This window comes from Oryx dammah, unplaced genomic scaffold (genome assembly GCF_014754425.2).
Source record: "Oryx dammah isolate SB20612 unplaced genomic scaffold, SCBI_Odam_1.1 HiC_scaffold_27, whole genome shotgun sequence".
NCBI lineage: Eukaryota > Metazoa > Chordata > Mammalia > Artiodactyla > Bovidae > Oryx > Oryx dammah.
This window is the reverse complement of record NW_024070211.1, coordinates 29,352,166-29,372,061: the sequence shown is the minus strand read 5'-3', so window position 1 is coordinate 29,372,061 and position 19,896 is coordinate 29,352,166. Positions and strand designations below refer to the sequence as shown.

Genomic DNA, 19,896 nt, shown 5'->3' with positions numbered 1-19,896 from the left:
CCCCACCCCATAGAGTGACCCTTGTCCCCCTTCCCCATTGCAGCTTGAGGCACTTGGTGTCATGAAGAAAGCGGTAGTTGCCTGGAGAGCCGGGGCCTCTTAAATCCCCTCAGCGTGAGTTCACAGACTAAGAGGGGCTTCTCCTTCCTCTCAGGGCCCTCCCCAGTTAGCAGAAGGGAAGCCCATTGGGTACCACGTAGGCTTCCATATCTCTCCAACAAGGTGGGTGACCCTGCCCACACCCTAGGCTCTATTCACCCTAGTTACTTCCTGGCCAAAGTGATCCTACACACCACCCCATCTCCTGACTTCTGCCCTCATTTTCTACTCTGAGCAGCCTGAGCACAGGAAGCAAGTGGTCCCACAGACTATAGAGATCTCAGAAGTACCAGAGAGGCCCCAGGCAGCTTCAGAGAACCAGGTGACTGCCAGGGGGCCTGCTCTCTACCACACAAGCCCTGAGGAAGCCTTGGACAGATGCTGCTCTCAATTGGCCACAGTGCTTGACCTGGTTCACTGTCTTCTTCCTCCCCACCCCTGACCCAGAAAATCATTATATATATATATGCTATCAAAAGAAGGGGTTGAAGCAGGGGAGACAAACCCCCTCTACCTTCTTGTGTTGAAAGGTGCCAAGAGTTGCCAAAAAGTACAAGATATGAGTCCAGGAGGCAGGGGACAGCTCTCCAGCTTTGCTGGGATTGAGAGCAGAAAAATGTTCCAGCTGTCAAGCCCAGAAGCCCATGGCAGGAGTGGGAGGAGAAACCTTATCACCAGGAAGTCCCTTCTCCTTATGTTCCCTTTTAGCTACAGAATAGGCTCTTTTCACCCCACCCTACTCCAACCCCAGCTGTTAAGGCTTTGGTGCCCTGTAGTGGGGTGGAGGGAAAACACACATCTTTGGCCCAGCTCTGTCCACTAAGGGCAAGAGTTAGTCCCTGATAGCTCCCATGGTAAAGCGTCTGCCTGCAATGCGGGAGACCCAGGTTTGATTCCTGGGTTGGGAAGGTCCCCTGGAGAAGGAAATGGCAATCCACTCCAGCACTCTTGCCTGGAAAATCCCATGGATGGAGGAGCCTAATAGGCTACAGTCCATGGGGTCGCAAAGAGTTGGAGAGCAACTTCACTTTCACTTTCCTCCAGCCCCACCAGGTACCTAATACATCCACAGCAAGAGAAGCTGCCCATCCCCGGACAGAAAGAAACATGAGTGTATTACTTGAGAAGGAAATGAGTGTAGGCCCAGACCAGGGTCACAGGGCCCAGCCCTCTAGGGAAGGGAAAGCCCCGGAGGTGGCTCCTTAATCTTGCCTCCCCACGAGCTGCAACACAAAGGTGAAGATGTAGACGATATCTGTGTAGATCTGCAGGGCACCGGTGATGTAGTCCTCCGGGCTGATGGAGTGCCTCCGGTTCCCCAGGACCATCTGTGTGTCATAGGCCAGGAACTGCAGGGACAAGAAGCCACACATGAGGATCCAGGGGCTCAGTGGTCCACAGACCTGTCCTGGGAGCCTCAGGACCATGAGGTATGCTCAGGGAACACTTTAACAAATAGCAGAAGGCATGGTCTCTGTCTTTAAGCAGTTCACAGTCCAGAAAGGGAGAGGGACACTGGAAAAGTGTTGTCTCTGGAATACGGCTTACTGAGAATTCTCAAAGCAAGCGATGTGAATTAAAGACAGGAATGCCCAGGAAATCAGTGGAACCTCCAGACAGTAGAGAAAGGCAGCTGTGGCCCCGCTCCCTGCCTCTCAAGCAGCACCCACCCGGTCCCATACCTCCCACTCCCCTTCCTAGAGTGGGCAGGGTCTTACCAAAGTGAAGCAAATGGCCCCCACAGCAGCATAGACCATGTGCAGCCAGTAAACCTGGGCAGAGAGGACAGGGATGACATTAGAAAACTTGGCAAAGCCCACCATCTTCCCCCCTGGGAGTCTGGCCAAGTGGGAAGATCCATGAGAGAACTACCTCCCCCTTCCAGATCCTGGGAGAGATTAAGAATGCTAACATGTTCGGCAGAGAAAACAGAGGCCATCGTCCAATGGCTATATGAAATCAATCACAGCATCTTTTAGCCAAACCAGTTTCTAGTTAGTCAAGGTACAGAGGTGTCCACTCTGCTTCTGGAAGAAAGTGGTTGAGTTACGGCTCTGGGAGGGGCAGGCCCAGCCATGCACTTCACCCTTAGTCATGTCAGCAGTCACTAGATCGTGTTCCTGCAGCCCAGCCTAAGAGGGACACCCCCTAACCAACAGATGATAGCAGAGTCAGGGAGCACCCCCAGGGCAGCCTTGTTCAACAGCCCTCCAGGGGCCTGAGCACAAGGGCAGGGCCAGCCATGGTCACATGGGTAGGCTCCAGTCATGTCCACCCTCCTGTTAACGTGCTTCCCCTTCCCACCGCAAAGCTCCCTTCAGCCTAGGGCCTCACATGCTGCCCCCTGCTGCCTGGAAACAAATAGGAGAGACAGTGGTCCCTAAGGGCCCTTCCAGCTGAGCCCATCTTCTCTGCTCTCTGGATTCCTCTGCCAACCTGCCTCCGAAAGCCTGGTCTCAGCTGTCAGATCACACTGCTGCTTCTCATAGGAATCCCATGATGCTGTCTGGGGCCTCAGGTGCTACGGCTCCCAGCACCTGGGTCTCCAATGATACCCCAGTCCAAAGGATGGAGCCTCAGCACAGTTGAGAGGTTCTAGAACCCAGAGCCGTCCAGAGGCCCATGGGGCCTACCGCACCGAGATATACAGAAAGTCTGCCCTGAGCACTGGGTTCACTGACCCCAGCTCTGCCGGGACACTCACGTATTTGAAGGCCAGCACAATGGCAGTGATAATCCCAGTCACTACCATCACTATTGCCAGGACACAGAAGAGGCCTGTGCACGAGGTGAAGTCCACCTGCCAGGAAGAGAGAGGGAGGCACGTGTCAGACAGGCCACAACTAGCAGCCCGGCCAGCCAGGCCCTGCCTCCTCCAGGGGGCTCAGTGCTGCCTCCTGGGGCACTCGTGAGTGACCATGGCATTCTAAGCACAGACACAGGAAGCAAAGTTGTAGATGTAAATGTGAAGGGAAGGGGCTTCGGGTCTCTGAGGAAGACCCCTAGTAAAAGGATCTGGGCCCTCCCAGGCCTGCTCAAGTGCCAGGCCCAGAAGGTCAGGTCTGTATAAGAAAGGGGGATGGGGTGGCCAGGGAGGGGCCGGCCCTCCAGTGCCCTCACCTTGGTCTGGAAGCAGAAGATGGTGACTGAAATGGACACCACAGCAGTGATGATCATTGCGATGATGACGGCTTTGGTTTTATACACACTGCAGGGAAAGAATTAAGAGACGCCAGAGGCCATGCACAAATGACTTCAAAACTACAGCTTTCTAGAAGTACCGTGCCCAGCGTGCAGCCATACAGGCGGCTGCCAGCCCAGGGGTGCCCCAATCCCCTATAAAACACACCGCCGTGTACTGACTGCCCCTGAACGCACCTGGAGATGGTGCCAGTCATGTAGGCCATGGCAAGAGTCTGAGGGAAGAACAGAGATGAGTGAGACACTTAATAGAGCCTGTGGGACATCCCTGGTGGTTCAGTGGTTAAGACTCCAAGCTTCCAAGGCAGGGGGTGCCGGTTCGTCCCCTAGTCAGGGAACTAAGATCCCACATGCCCCGTGGTATGGCCAAAAATATATTTTTTTTAAAAAAAGAGGGACTTCCCTAGTGGTCTAGCAGTTGGGACTCTTTACTCCCAATGCAGGGGACCAGATTTGATCCCTGGTCAGGGAACTAGATCCCACATGCTGCAGCTGAGACTCGTTGCAGCCAAATAAAGAACAACAAAATTAAAATCAATTTTAAAAAGAGAGGGGCAGACAGAGCCCTGGAGGCATGGTGGGGACACTACATGTCACCTCGTATGAAAGTGGCAGCCACAAGGAAACCGAGGGCAGAGTCAGGTCGGGAGAGAGCCAGGGCCATCTTCCCTGACAGGGTCCCGTTCCTTCCCTGGGCCCAGCCCTCCCTCACCAGCTCCACACCCTCCCCCGACCCTGTGACTCACAAGGAGGATCAGCAGGATGATGTTCCATGGGAAACGGCGTCTGAAGGGAAAGAAACCATGACTTAGTGGCGTGTGGCCGGCCAGGTCTCAGAAGGAAGGTCCTGGCTTGTGCACCTGGAGAATGAGGCCTGGACTCGAGGGAGGGGAGGCTGGCGTGGCCCTCAGGACCTGCTGGTGGTTCTGTGCAGAGACAGCAGGGCCAATAGGACAGACCTGGGCTGTGGAGCCACAGAGACCTGGATTCGTCTGCAGCTCTTTGACTACTTGTGTGACTGTGAGAAAGTTCTTGGCTTCTCTGAGCCTTGGGATCTTCCTATTTGTTAAAGGGTTAAAATGCCATGTATCTTGTAGGGTAGCTGTAAGAATAACAGCTAGATAGCTAAACAGATCCCACACACACAAGGCACTTGGCGCCCAGCTAAGCAGTAGCCAGTAGCTGCCACCACCATCTTCTTCACCTTCATCATCATCATCATCACTGCTGGTTAAGTCTCCACTCAGATGCTGTAAGGGGGCTTCCCAGGTGGCGCCAGTGGTAAAGAACCCACCTGCCAAGGCAGGTAGATGTCTAATAAGGGACTCAGGTTCGATCCCTGGGTGGGGAAGATCCCTTGGAAGGGGGCATGGCAACCCACTCCAGTATCCTTGCCTGGAGAATCCCATGGACAGAGGAGCCTGACAGGCTATAGTCCACAGGGTCGCAAAGAGTGAGACACAACTGAAGTGACATGGCACACATGCACGTCCTTGCCCCCTCGCCATCCCTTCCCATGGTCTAAGTCTCTGGGACTCACCTGGGTCCCTGGCAGCAGATGAGGGTCAGGTATGTGGCCAGGAAGACAGCACTGGGGAGAAAGAGACAGGGAAGTGGTCTCAGGCCCACTGTGCCCCTCAGCATCCCCTGGCCCAGCCTGGTGGCACTCACCAGCCCGGCAGGCTGAAGGCTCAGAGAGGCGTCTAGAAGTCTAAGGGGAAGCTGCCCAGCAGGACAGGATCACCCTGGCCACGGGCACTGAGGCCATCGGTAACGGGAGGCCAGGCCTGGGAGGCGGAGGAGGAGCCGCCAGAGAGAGAGGCAGCCAAAGCGTGGGCCTGGCCTGGGAGGAGGCTGCAGGAACCACAGAGGGAGGTGGCCGGAGCGAGAGCCTGGCCTGGGAGGAGGCCGCAGGAGACACAGAGGGAGGTGGCCGGAGCGGGGCCCTGGCCTGGGAGGAGGCCGCAGGAGACACAGAGGGAGGTGGCTGGAGCGAGAGCCTGGCCTGGGAGGAGGCCGCAGGAGACACAGAGGGAGGTGGCCGGAGCGAGAGCCTGGCCTGGGAGGAGGCCGCAGGAGACACAGAGGGAGGTGGCCGGAGCGGGGCCCTGGCCTGGGAGGAGGCTGCAGGGAGAAGCGGCCAGAGCAGAGGCCTGTCCTACAGGATGCACACGGCCATGGGTCCCCCACCCCCACTCTCAGGAGTCCCCTGACACTCACACTTGGTGGCACACACCACACGGCCCAGCACAGCTGGCAACTGGGACACCCCTCCCTCCAAAAGGATTCTGATCCCTGCTAGTCACCTGTCACCCCTCATCTCCCAGCTCCCAAGCAGAGAAGAGCGCACACTCACTAGGATGCGTAGTAGATGGCCAAGTTTGCCCTCACGAAGTCACCAACCGGCTTCCTGTGGAGCAGAGAAGACACAAGAAGAGTCATGCCAAGGCTGTCCACCCCCTGCCGAGGCCCTACCCCCATTTTCTCTCAGCACCCGCAGCCAACCCCTCTTCCTGTCCATGGGTCGAGGGCCCACCCCAACCATGCTCCCAGCAGGGGACCCAGAGCGCAGGACCCCAGAGCCGCCTTCAGCTGTGCAGAGACTCACACGAAGGTGAAGACAGCAATGATGGCCACCGTGACGAGCAGCTGGATGGAGATGATGGTGTAAACCTGGAATACAGACACCGGGGACAGCACGGTCACCACCCTCCGCTCCGAGCCTTCCCCCGGAAGCAGCCAGCCCCGAGACCAAGGAGCCCCAAAGACCTTACCACCCTAGGTCTGCTCCCATCTTCCAGAGGTAGGGAGGTGGTTCCTTCTTCATTTTGAAGGATCTACTCTTCCTTTCCACCTGAGAGCCCGCCCCAGCTGCACTGCAGCCTGCCAGAGATGCCAGCCCAGTGACAAGTCCGGCTCAGATGCTGTGCACACCTGCAGGGCTGACCCCACCCCACTGCTCCTGACATCTCCCCTTCCTGGCCCAACACCTGGCCTTCACTGACATTCACTGCCCTGCCTCCGCCCTGCCCCGCCACACTCCTAGGTATGGCCTCTGTGCCTGCAGCAATTCAGCCTGAATGTTTTTCAGGTTATCTCTCTACCCTGAGCAGGTGCTGGGGCGAGGTGAGATGGCGGGCAGGGGCCTGTGAGTGCATGCGATCCATTCTGGCTTCAAATTGCTGCAGTGTAACAGGAGAAAAGTTTGCAGAGGGCAGAACACTTCAGCAGGGCTGTTCAGATTGAACCTGCTCCCCAAACGAGGGCAAGGAAGAGAGAAGCAAAAGTGGGTGAACACAGCTTAGAGGAGCTGGGGTTCCCTCAGAGGAGAGTGCAAGGCTAGAGAGGACCAGAGGACCACCATTCCTGTTGAGGCAGTCCCAGCGCAGGATGGAAAAGAATTTCCAGACACAGAGTATTGCAGAAAGGAGTGAATTTATTAAGAACGAAGAGCACAGATAAGCTCTGGGCACTGCAAGCTAAGCGGGCGACAACTGAAAAGCCAGGGAGAATCGACAGTTTTCGTGGGTTAATAGCCAATTTTTATAGCCTCAAGACAAAGAAAATTCCTGGAAGGTTGGCGTTAGGTGACTGGTTGAGGCACTATAGGGTGTTTACTGCAGTTGGCATCTTTGCCTAATTGGGAGTCAGGAAGCTTGTTAGTAATGATCAGGGGGGCTTTTGGCATTGGGGCTCAATTAGTTTTGGAGGTAACCTTGGTTCTGGGCTCCACTTCTGTGGCCTTGGTGCAAAGCCTCCCACCTGTGGCTTGGGGCAGGACTCCACATTCGCCCCTCTTCTTATCGATGGGCCAAATCACAAGCCCAGTGGCCCAGACTCACCTGCCCACCAGCCCATGTCTCACCTTTCGGATGAAGGCATGTCGGACTTTCCGGTCATCCCAGTCTCCAGATCCGAAAGTGTCACTCACTGCTCTCTCCCCGCCATCATAGCCATGGCCTGGGCCTGGGGACAGATCACACATGACCACCTGGGGATCCGGGACCTGTGGCCTCAACCCCCAAGCCTGTGGAACACTATCTCAACAGTCTCAGGGATCTCCAGCCAAAACTCAGGAATTCGTCTCCCCAGCAGGTCCGCCAGGTGCCCCCGGAGCAACCTGAGTGGATACTGTGGGAAGCAGTAGGTCACTGGCTGAGAGGGGCCTGAGGTGTAAGCACTCCATCGGCATGATTCCACTGAGGGGTGTGAACACCCACCACCCCTGCCGTCAAGGGAACACAAAATCTTAAGGAAGGCAGGCAGGTGTGGGTCAGAGGAGCTGGTAAGGTCAGAGCAGGGACTCGGGGATCGAAGGAGGGAAAGGGAGACAGAAACAGCACATGCGTGTGGAGGATGAAGGACAGAGTGTGCAGCCTGTGGTCTCCATCAGGCAAGCGCTAGGATTCTGGGAAAACAGAAACGTCAGGACTATCTGTGCACAGGACAAAGCATCGTGGTAAACGTGACTGGTGGGCCGGTATTCACACCAGAACACGAACGGCCTGATGAGAGCTGGCTGCGCTCCAGGGTTCCAGAGATGCTGCAGGGGCTCAAAGCATTCCTTGAGTGCCTCCCCGGGAACTGCTTTCAAAATCCGCAGGCGAGCCACACAGGAAAATCTCACCACATTCTAATATCATTTCTGACCAGATTTACCAGCCATGACGTTTATCAAACATCCAAACGAGTTCTGGATGTTTGCAAGTCAGGTGTTACCTTAAAAGATGAGGATCCGTCAACAATGATAATATTTTTAAAAAAAGAAAAGAAAAAAGTGCTTCAGGTTCCGGTGAAAAGTGTTAGTCGCTCAGTCATGTCCGACACTTTCAACCCCATGGACTGTAGCCTGCCAGGCTCCTGTGTCCATGGGATTCTCCAGGCAAGAATACTGGAGTGGGTTGCCATTTCCTTCTTAGCGGCAGTTCCTAAAGAAGAGAGGGCTGTGGGTGGGTGATAACTGCCTAGCAGGGAAACAGACATGGCCTCCTGAAGTAATTCCTTCAATAGTCACTTTCTCATCTGATGTGTAAGTTCTGGTGTGTGTCTCACAGACTCAGTCTCCTCGCTGAATAAAGGGGCTAGCAGGTGGCCTGGGGGTAGGGGGGCTAGGAGCTGAAGGAAAAGGCAAAGAGGTAAACAGATGGGGAAACAGAAGGAGAGAGCTAAAGAGAAGATGAAAAAGGAGATGAAGGAAGTTAAGAAAGGAAGTGCCCTCATCAGTATTGCCTCTTCCCACCCACCCTCAGCGGCCCTGCAGGGACTTACCATAGTTCATGGGCATCGGCTGGACTGGGGGCATAGGCTGTGGGTAGCCAGCAGGGTGACCGTAGCCAGGCTGTGGGTAGGCAGGGTACCCCCCGGGCACAACAGATGGCTGCCCGTAGCCCCCTGGGGGCAGAGAGCCGGGGTACAGGGGGCTGCGATCCTCATATGGCGGAGGGGCACTGGCATGGGACATGGTGGCTCAAAGGCTGAGGGGAGACCCCAGCTGCTGAGACCTAAAACCGAGATGAGAAAAGCAGTCCTGAGTGCGTAGGCCCAGCTCACTGAGCCCCAGTCCACCCTGCCTCTGCAGAGAGGACACCTTCGGTCTCTCCCCAGCACCGAGTGTCATTGGCTGCCCGCAGGCCACTGTCCCCACCCCCACAGTCCCACCCACCCCACCAGCTCAGCCCCTGCCCCTCTGCCCTCACACCAGCCCCTCCTCACTGTGCAGTTTCCTGCCATAGGAAAGCAGCAGGCAGCAGGTGGGGTAAGCAGTCACATGGGTGGTATGAGAGCAGGGGGTTCTCTTTAAGTGATCACTTCCAGTGACCAGGGACAGAGCCCAATGACCCCAGCAAAGCCACTGGTGAGTCACAGAGCCAGCCAGGACCCACTGAAGGGGGCAGCCCAGCCCCCACAACAGCTGGCGGGAGCTGCAGGCCTGAAAGGCGGAGCTGGGGAGAAGCCAAGGCCTCGAGTGGAAGACAACAAGCCAGTCCCAGGGCCAGAGCTGCCAGGCCCAGAGGAGGAGGGCACGGGGCTGGGGAAGGTGTCAGGCTGAGTCAGGGGCCGCCAGAGAGGCCTGAGCATGTGGGTACATGGGCTGACCCCTGGGGGCTGGGAGGCTGCACAGAAAAGCAGGTTGGAGACAGGACTTTCTGGTTTCTTCAAATTACAGCCGAGGAGGAGCTTCAGGCATGTGACAGCCTGTGGCTGCCACCAGTCACTTCAGGGCCGTGCCAGGGAGTGGAATGCCAGGGAGTTCTGGGCCCTCAAACCCCCGGGGAGGGGAAGACGCCAGGCCCTGGTAGCCCGGGGATTCCTGCCTGTTTGCCTTCAGGGTTTGCGGCTGAGAAAGGTTAGACCGCTGAGGAGTGATGCCAGAGCCAGCCAGTGCCCTCTCTGAGGCAGGAGAGCCCCACGGCTGGGGAAGGGCAGAGGAGGGAGGGGAAGGGAACCCCAGAAACATCCCAAAGGGACTCCCAGGCTGTATGCCCCAAGTGCTCAGTTCCCCTGGGGGACTCAGGCCCAGAGCAGTAAAGTGACTCCCAAGATCACAAAACTAGCACATTTAATGGTACAAGAGCCGAGGTCTTCCAGGTCCTGGGTGAAAGTGAAAGTGTTAGCTGCTTAGTCATGTCCGATTATTTGCAACCCCATGGACTGTAGCCTGCCAGGCTCCTCTGTCCATGGGATTCTCCAGGCAAGAATACTGGAGTGGGTAGCCATTTCCTTCTCCAGGGGTCTTCCCGACCCAGGAATCGAACCAGGGTCTCCCTCATTGCAGGCAGACTCTTCACCATCTGAGCCTCCAGGGAAGTCTATGTGTCCTCTGTACTATGCTGTGTTCTCTATGCCTCTTATGCCAGATAAATGTCCTCTGGACCTGGTATCCCCCTCTGAGGTGGCAGGGATGGGGGCTTGGGAAAAGTGGAGGAGGAGGTCCCTGGAAGGGCCAAGCCCTGACAGAGTCTGGGCCCCTTCAGAGGGCCACAGCTGCCCCCTAGAGCATCTCCCAAGGGCACACCTTCCTTCAGGACCCCACAGGGAGGATACATGCCCGGGTCAAGGTCAGCACACATCCCCAGAGGCTCTGCTGGAAGGGCAGAACAGACCCCTCTTTTTAGGGCCACCTGCACAGTTCAGGGAGCAGATAAAGGACTGTCCTAACTAACTCTTCTCTCTCGACTGGGATAACATAGAGAGGAAGATGGCAGGGAAGGGTGAGGCAGAGGGCTCACGTAACAGGCCAAGAGTTATTTTGAGGAAAGCCGTTCTCCATCTTCCCAGAATGAACCAACCAGACAGCAAGAGTGTGTCAGGTCAGAAACAAGAAGGACCTTCCTGACAGTGAGGGTATGGCAGCAAACCCTGGGCCATGGTGGAGGCCCCACACGTTGGGGTAGAGCGCTCTGACGAAACAGAGCAGAGGGCGACAGGAAGACCCAACGCTGAGCGGTGTGAGTTCAAGAAACAGAGCCGGCAACTGTTTTTGAAACCATTTGTGGTTTATGTCAGGGTAGCATAAACAGTTACAATATGTATATCTCCTTAACAGACCTTCTTAGAAAAGGAAGGAAGAGAAACCAGACCCTCCTCCCCTGAAGCAAGAGTCTCCTCTCCCCACTGCCCCCTCTCCCCAAACACCCTTTTAACTCCACCAGCAAGACCGTGCCCCATGTGCAGGAAGCGGGAAGGGCAGCCCACCCATGGAGTAGGGTTATCTGTCATTACTGCCCTGGGCCCAGCTGACAACAGTGTCAAAACAGCCCACGAGACACTGGCAAGGAGGACCCTGTGGTCGGAGGCCCCAGCTGGCCGCCTGACCATGATATCACCATGACCTGGTCCTGTCAGCAACTCAGGGTGCCCCTCTGTGAAATGGGGTGAGAGGCCCATATGATCCCTGAGCTCACATCCAGCTCTAACGGACTCCGGGCCTGGGACTTATCTGAGGAGCCCAGTTATATGGGGCCTGCCCTTTGCCCGACCGGCCAGCTGCCCCACCCCCTCAAGCCAAGCCTGACAAACAGGTCCCTCCCCAAACCAGCGGGAAAATCAGGGAGCACGAGGCCGGCCTTGGATAGACCCCCCAGGCCGCCACAGTTCAGGCCTGACACAGAGGGCCGCTGACTCACGGAGATGCCCTCTGCCCTCCTGCGCCCCTCCCTGTGATGCTCCTAGTTTCAGAGGAGCTAGACCTTCTGCAGGGGGTGCATCAGCTCACAGTCCAGTTCTCTGGGGGCTCAGCCACCAGCTCATGCTCCCCAGAGACCAGCACTAACCAGTTTACCTTACTGTGTCTCAGTTTTTCCACCTGGAAAGTGGATTTACCACTATAAGAGTACCCTCCACAGAGCTGTTATAACATTTAAAAGAGAAAATATGTGTAGAGTACTTAAAATGGTACCTGAACACTACCTGTAGTTGTTATTCCATTACATCCTTATGATACCCCAATAGGGTGGATACATTATTATCCCTGTTTACAAATAAAGAAATAGAAGCTTAGAAGAATTAAGTCACTTGCCCAAGGTGACTTAGCTAGGGTGTGATAAAGGCAAGACTCAGCTCCCAAAGACTCCAGAGCTCTGAACCCCTCTGCTTTCCTCCTCGTCCCCCTTTCTGTCCACTCATCACTTCTCAGCTTCCCATCTCAGTCTCTCTACTGACAAAAAAGGGCTCACACAGCAAGTGCACAATGAACCATTCAGCCCCTTCCATCATCCCCATGGTTCCCAATCTCTGTGCAGCCACCAGGAGAAGAGGGTGGTCAGAGATAGAGATTCTTAAAACGTCAGCACTAAAAAAAAAAAAAAAAAATCAGCACTAAAAGGAAACTCGCTCATCTAAGGCAAGCTGACCCTTCCCTTTAGCAGCCAGTCCACCACGGTTGGGGGTGGGGGGGTGTAGAGGGACCTGTCCCTGGCCATAAAGCAGGGGCCGGGGCCCAGAACTACATCCCAGCTCTCTGGTGTAGAGGCCTGTGCGCAGGAGACGGGGAGCATGTTCAGGCCAGTCAGGGGAGTGCTAGGCATAGTCACACCTACTCTGAGCAGGACCAGATGGGCAGGAACCTCGGGTCCCAGGGCTGCCAGCATGGACAGCTTCTGAGCCTACTCCCTGGCCAGGGCCTGACCTACCTGAGGCCCTGACCCCTTCCCCATCATCAAGGCCTCAGCTAGGGATGAGTTTGGGGCTGGTAGGTGACCAAGAGCAGGGAAAGGCGGAAGTGGTCTGAGTTGACTTTCATGACTGCGACTAAAGGTGGGAGCTGCAGGAGAAAGTGGAGTCCAAAGGAAGGGGAGGAAGAAGTGGGAGAAGATACAGACAGAGTGCAGATGCTTGATGCCCAGAGACCAGAAACCAGGAATCAGGTCATCTGAACTCCACCGGCAGCTAACGGAGGGCTCAGCCTCCAGGGGCTAAAACGGACCTTCAAGGCGCCCCATCAGAAGCCTGAATTATCCTAAAACGCAGTAGGCATTCGGTTTCTACTGAACACACTCCCACAACAGGAAGCAAGACTGTTTTGTGGCAAGGAGCTTGAATCATTACAACATGCTTCCTCACGATGCCTTTTATCAAGGCATTCAAGCTCCACCGCACCCTTGTCAATTTAGATCTGACCTTGCTCCCCATTCTTGTGACCCTCATTTTCATGACCCATCAGGAAGGAGCCAGAACCTCTCCTTTCTCCTACACGATCCCCAGACCCAGCCATCAGAAGTGGGAGGGCCCAAACACAGAACTTGTTGGCTGTCCAGGTTTTCAGAGGCAGCCTTGGGGAAGCCAGCTCCTTCCCCTGGTGCTGTCTCAGTGTGGCCAGTGTGCTCCCCGCCAGCTGGGGCTCAGGTTCAGCTCCCTGGGAGGAGGGCATCTGAAGGATTAAGGCTCTGGAATCTGCTAAGAGGAGGCTGGATCTACTGCGGTTACAGCAAAAGGGTGTGTGTGTGTGTGTCTGTTTGTGTGTGCTGGAGGGAGGGGTGGAAAGCAGCTGACTGGTCCAGGCAACTCGTGCTTCTCTCTGCCAGGAACGGGTGCCCAGGGCCAGAGTGGAAAGAATAGCTCAGGGTGAGTATCTCAGGAAACCCCACCCAGCAGCAAAGCCCCTGGCCCACTGTGACCAGGTCTCTCGTGACAGCCTCCTCTCCCTTTCCCTACCCCAAACCACCCCCACAACCAGCTCTCCACTCCCTTCCAAGAAAACACTTGGCCCTCCTAACCCAGCACAGAGCCAGGAGGGCAGAGGAGTAAAAAAGATCCACCCAGGAGTGGCTGAGCTCGCCACCAGGTCTGACTCACACAGACCGAGGGCCCAGAATCAACCTAACCTTCTGACCATCTGGCCTCTGAGGTCAACAGGATGAAGCCGAGAAGATCTGAAAACTGAAACGTCAGAGCTGGAACAAACTTTGGAAATCATCTGGTCATTTGACAGACCAGGAAATCCGAAAGCCAAGGAAGCTCCTGCCCAGCCAGTGACAGGCCCTCTTGGTCATGGGTTTGGAACTTTCATTCCCAGCCCTGCCCACTGAGGGCAGAGTAACAGACGTCAGCACACACACCCCTGAGGCGGAGCCACAACCAGCTCCCCTCCCCCAGTTCTCCTGGCCCTCCTGCTCAGAAACAGATAAGGCTGCCAACTCAAGACCTCCCTCCCAGCCCTGGTCTCCAGGGAACTGAGGTGGCTCTAGTCTCCCAGGAAGGGGAAGCCATGGGAAGACCCAGGCACCCAGCACTCCCATCACCCTTCAGCATCATCAGTGCAGGTGATTTCCGAGACCCCTGTGAAGCCAGAACAGCTAGGAAATCCAGATAAGGAAAGCAGGCGGCATTAACCGCAGCTGGAAGCAGCTTCAGAAACACAGCCCCATCCACCTCCTTCTTTTGTGTTTCATCTTCTCCTTTTCAGTTCAGTTCAGTTTCAACTCCGAGATGAGGCGGGGAGAGGCAGACAGATAATTAACAACCCCTAGTGGAGAAGGGAGATATACCCTCCTCCTGCAGTGGGCAGGGAAGGAAGAGAACCACTTAGAGCAGCAAGTACTGTCTACTGACTATCAGGTACCAAGGACGTCTGCTCCTCACAAGGGCCCTATGAAGTGCAATCCTTATCCCCACCCTACAGATGAGAAAACTGAAATTCAGAGAGAAGTTGATCCAAGGTCCCGGAGCAGGCAAACAGCAGAGATAGGTTTGAACCCAGATCTGAAGTCTGACTTAAGGTACCGTTTGCTTTTACACCTGCCTGGAGGCAAAGTCCCTGAGGCCCCCACCAGTCGCCTGTGTGAACAAGCCAACAACAACACCTGGACGGACTGAGGAAGTAAAGACCTTTCTCTCGTTGATACCAATTCCTTTCCGCTTGTCAATCCGAAAGTCAATCCTTGTCAGAGCCCTGGCTTACAACGCAGGGAGCTGAGTTCTTGTCCTGGTTCTGGTCCTAACTCCACTGTGAGAGTCAGGATGGGTCTTTTCACATCTCTGGACTCAGTTTCCTCATCCATAAAACAAGTGTCATGTCCGACTCTTTGCGACCCCCATGGACTGTACCCCGCCAGGCTCCTCTGTCCATGGGATTTTCCAGGCAAGAATACTGGGAGTTGGTTGCCATTCCCTTCTCCAGGGGATCTTCCTGACCCAGGGATCAAACCAGGGTCTCCTGCATTGCAGGAGGATTCTTTACCATCACCAAATGGTCAAAGTCCATTCAGACTCTGAGAATATCTGCTTTTGAATGAACAGCTAACAGACCAGAGCAGAAACCTTCAGGGTGAAATGTCTTGCTTCCTAAAGAGTCTCTGCCAGATGCAGCCTCATCCTTATCCCGTCTGGAGGAGGCTGAGGCACAGGGTATGAATTGGGTGTGGGAGTGGCCACAACTCCCTCTCCTTCCTCTCTGGACTCTAGAAAGCTAGAAGCATCCAGCCAGGTGTTTCCCAGGCTGCTCTAAAGAACACGAGATGTTCTCCCCAGGAGATCTCCTGCCCCAGGAGATGTTCATGGATGAGCTCAGAAACAGAGAATCCATATCCCCTTTTGGAAATTCACAAGACACCATGGCATAGGAAGCTTCCAAGTCCTACAGTGAGCAAAGCTATTCAACTTAGTTTCCTTCAAACTTTCTTAAGCCTGAAACATTTTTATACAGTCACACCTAGTTGCCATCCTGTGGGCTGCTGACCAGGCCACCTCTGTTTTACAGATAGCCCTGGGAATGATTCATGTCCTAACTCATCATCTTGTTAAACCCCTGTCCTTAGCTGGCCCCTCGGAACAGCCACACTCAGTACCAGCTGTGCCCCCTCACTTGTAGGGCCAACTCAATGCCCTGATCCTCTGCGAGGGTTCTTCCTCTCTGCCACCCCCACACAGCTGCTCTAAACTCCAAGGTGGAACTCACTGCAAAGGGCTGGAAGCATCTCCAAGCAGCAAAGAGCCAGGACGCTGCCATTCCTATTACCTTAACGTAATAGGAAAAAAATACCAATCATTATATATACAAGCAAATGGGCTTCCCTGATGGCTCAGCTGGTAAAGAATCCGCCTGCAGTGCAGATCTGGGTTCGATCCCTGGGTTGGGAAGATCCTCTGGAGAAGGGAACGGCTGCCCACTCCAGTATTCTGGCCTGGAGAATTCCATGGACAGAGGAGCCTGGTGGGCTACAGTCAATGGGGTCGCAAAGACTCAGACACAACTGAGTAACCATGACTGTCACTTTCACATATATAAGAACAAGGACTTAGTCTCATCCTCCTCCCTGACCAATGTACTGACTATCCTCCAGGTACCCAGCACTGTGGCCTGTGGACTTCTAGGTATCATTTCTACTTTAAAACAAGACCCAGGTTTGGACCCAGATCCCCAGAATCTTAGAGGTGGAAGAGTCCGTCAAGGCCATCCTTTCCTCTGCATTCCCATCAGAATACTCCAGAAAGCCCACATGAGGGTTAGCCATACGGTTAGCAAAGACCTTCTCCCCCAGTTGCTGTATGAGCTTCCACTCTCTGGCCCTTCCGGTGCGGCTCTCTAAAGACACACAGTATGTGTCCCTTCCCTGGGCCTTCTGCTCTTTATGAAGGGTCCAGAGTGACAAGTTCGGGGGATGTAAATGCTCTTCCAGCTGAGCCATTCCCATGGGAGGAGGCTGAACAGAGGTGGCTATTACTCCAGCTCATGATGTGAGGTTCTCCCCACACTGGAGGTGTACCCCATCATTACCTCTCTGACGTGCCCACTTTTACAGTTGAGGCCCTGAGGCCAGGGCACAAGAAGAGAGGAAGTCAGGGCCCCTGACCCCTTGTGTGGTCCCACCACTTTTAAGTTATAAACCGGGTCTCTGGGGCCTCGTGGCTGGAGAGACAGAGCAGGCAGGTGAGGAGGAAGTATGGCTGCCCCCTTGCCTTTGCCCCAGACAAAGCAGCCCCAAGGGCTCCTGGCTCCTCCTGCCACCACTGGCCAAGCCAAAGGCGCCAGCTTTGAAACCAAAGCTCACCAGTGAGATGAATATTTCAGAGCCCTAGAGAACTGGACACCCGAGGGACCTTCTGTGACATCTGGCTCTGACCCTAGTTCCCAGGCCGACTCCCACCTCCCCCGATTCCATGACCAGGTTCCTCAGGGCAGTCCCAAGCCCAGAGGCCACTGTGGGGTCAGAGGGTATGGTGACCCTCTGGGGAAGACAACAGCTAGAGCGAAACCCACAAGATCAGGGCCAAGCCTCTGAACCGCCTGCCTCCACTTCCTTCTTGCTGGTTCCACGGTTCTCCCTGCTCGGATTTTCCTGCTTGGTTTTTACTCCCACCCAAAGAGGGCAAAAGGAAGAGAGTACTTCCCAGTCCTTTTCAGAACCCAGCCTGAGGGCAGTGGCCAGACCAGTGTGGGGGAGAGGGGACTGAGGCAAAGGCTTGGTGGCAGAGGTGACAGGTTCCCTACACCAAGGATGTGAGCTGCCCGGGGCTTCCCAGTGGCTCTCTCCCTCACTCAAATACCCGGTCACCTGTCTACACCCAAGCTGGCACCAGGGCCTCAGAGGCGGCCGAGGCCAGTCCCGGGCCGCCCCACTCTCCCTCCCACCAGCTGAAGGCCCCTGACACCCTTTAACCCACGCACAGCTGGCCACCCTGGAGCTGGCCCTGTGGACACGCCCGGCAACAGATCCGCAATAGGAAGCAGGGGCCCGGGACACCCTCAGACCCGCCGCCCTGATCACTCGCGCCCACAACCCCGCCGCTGTACTCCCAAAGCTAAACAGGCGCCACTCGCCCGCCCGGGGCGCACAGAGACAGAGAAACTCAAAAGTAAGGGCGACAGAGCCCCATTCCGGCCCGCCGCGCACTCCGAGAAAGTTTGGGGCGCCGCCCAGGCCCGGTCCCGTCCCCGCCGGCCTGCCGTCCCCCACGCCCGCCGGCCCCGGGGCCCCTGGCTTGCCTGGCGCTCCAGACGGTGCGTCGCCGGCCTCCTGGTGTCGCGAGTCCTGCACTGCCCGCGCCGGCCAGGGCAGGGCTGGGGCTCTGCGCCCCGCCCCGTCGCGCCGGCCCCCGCGACGCGCTGGGGTCCGCCCCGGTCCCGCCCGCATCCGCCTGTTTCCGCTCCTCCCAAGTCCGCCAGGACTTACCAGGCTTTTCGGATTTTAAAGCAATACGTGGTCATTGTTGGAAACTCAAAACATAAAACTACAGGAAGAAACCAAGTCTTTCCACTCCTCCCGACTCCCAGCGGCCAGCGCTTGCTGGTGATGCTTCTTTGCCTAAATATCTACATATTTCACTTGCTTTTTTTGCGCGGTGTTTTGCATCAGTTTCCTACTTTAAAAGACATTTTTAAAATGCTGTTTCTCATTTTTCTCATTATTAGACAAAAATCAATGAGGAACATCTTTGACAATTATATGCTTTTATGCCAGATGTACTTTTCCAGTTTAAAATTTGCAAATGTAGAAAGAAAGTGCCGACTCTTTTCGACCCCATGGACTGTAACCCACCAGGTTTCTCTGTCCATGGAATTCTCCAGGCAAGAATACTGGAGTGGGTAGCCATTCCCTTCTCCAGGGATCTTCCTGAACCAGTGATTGAACTCAGGCCTCCCATATTGCAGGCAGATTCTTTGCAAAGAATATAGTGATAGATGGACTTAGAATTCCCTGAGAATAAGACATTTCCTGCCTGAAGTTACTTCAACCAGCAAAGTAGCTGTTTTAGAGTCAGAAATCCTATGGATAACTAAGTCAATGCACAACCTTGGGTTTGAGGCTTTCCACTGGTAGTCTGAACCCTCGCAGCCACTAATGGTAGAATGTGCTAGTCTTCCATTTCAGAGACAAGGAAATAGATTCTGGGAAGTTTTGTAACATTACCAGAGATTACATAGTTCCAAAGTCCATGTTTTTGTCCTTTTTTTTTTCTTTCATTAGGCCAAGACTGCTGGTAGAATGACTTTATTTAAGGTGCTTATCTCAAGCTAGTAGCTTCAGGTTGACACTGTCACTGAATGTCATTCACAGCCTGTTGACACAGTTCCTTTCTGAATGGGGGTGAGATGACTTGACAAAATACAGAAATGAATGCAGTTAGACAGCCAGGACAGCCTGAGCACCTACTGATTCCAAACCCAACAGGATGCACTTTATGATCTCCAGGGCCAGTCCCCCTCTTTCACAGAGCTAGGCTTAGGAAACAAGAGCCCAAGGGCTTATCTGTAAGCTCGTCTGCATACTAAGCATTAGTGAAAGCAGTATTTTTACTACTAGAAAGCAATAAACAAGGTTGCTGCTGCTGCTGCTAAGTCGCTTCAGTCGTGTCCAACTCTGTGCGACCCCATAGACGGCAGCCCATTAGGCTCCCCCGTCCCTGGGATTCTCCAGGCAAGAATAGTGGAGTGGGTTGCCATTTCCTTCTCCAATGCATGAAAGGGAAAAGCGAAAGTGAAGTCGCTCAGTCGTGCCCGACTCTTAGCAACCCCATGAACTGCAGCCTACCAGGCTCCCCTGCCCATGGGATTTTCCAGGCAAGAGTACTAGAGTGGGGTGCCATTGCCTTCTCCACCACTTGGTAAACAAAAAAAGATGTTTTTTGGTTTTTTTCAAAGATGTTTTTAAAGTCACCCTCTCCACACACACACTATGCTATGCTATGCTAAGTTGCTTCAGTCTCGTCCAACTCTCTGTGACCCCATAGACGGCAGCCCACCAGGCTCCACCGTCCTTGGAATTCTCCAGGCAAGAACACTGGAATGGGTTGCCATTTCCTTCTCCAATGCATGAAAGTGAAAAGTGAAAGTGAAGTCGCTCAGTCCTGTACGACTCCTAGGGACCCCATGGACTGCAGCCTACCAGGCTCCTCTATCCATGGGATTTTCCAGGCAAGAGTACTGGAGTGGGGTGCCATTGCCTTTGATGTGTATTTATTTGTATATAACTTAAATAGAAGGTTACTGATGTCACGCAAGTGTATGTTCTTCGATTCTTTGTCTCGTCACAACAAAGAATTGGAGTGACGGACATTAAAGCCCCCTCAGCGTGTCATAGCTCTCAGGTCTTGGATAGACCGTGTTATAGCTCTCAGGTCTCGAATGGACCGTGTTATAGCTATTAGACAAATCAGTGT

The 19,896-nt window shown here is 54.8% G+C and overlaps 1 protein-coding gene across 2 annotated transcripts; it reads right to left on the bottom strand.

Moving 5' to 3' along the window:
* Nucleotides 1–1,187: 1,187 nt before the first annotated feature.
* Nucleotides 1,188–17,813, bottom strand: TMBIM1 (transmembrane BAX inhibitor motif containing 1). Of its 2 annotated transcripts, none has more exons than XM_040228372.1 (12): nucleotides 17,723–17,813; nucleotides 8,569–8,801; nucleotides 7,166–7,266; nucleotides 5,909–5,973; nucleotides 5,657–5,710; nucleotides 4,841–4,891; nucleotides 4,047–4,086; nucleotides 3,478–3,515; nucleotides 3,220–3,307; nucleotides 2,804–2,899; nucleotides 1,818–1,871; nucleotides 1,188–1,448 (listed from the first exon to the last, which is right to left on the bottom strand). In XM_040228372.1, exons 2-12 carry the CDS (start codon nucleotides 8,759–8,761, stop codon nucleotides 1,302–1,304), a joined length of 927 nt encoding a protein of 308 aa, XP_040084306.1. In that variant the 5' UTR covers nucleotides 8,762–8,801; nucleotides 17,723–17,813; the 3' UTR covers nucleotides 1,188–1,301. The 2 variants fall into 2 exon arrangements, with proteins under 2 accessions (XP_040084306.1, XP_040084307.1); XM_040228373.1 differs by lacking the exon at nucleotides 17,723–17,813 and adding an exon at nucleotides 13,623–14,619.
* Between the last annotated feature and the right edge of the window lie 2,083 nt (nucleotides 17,814–19,896).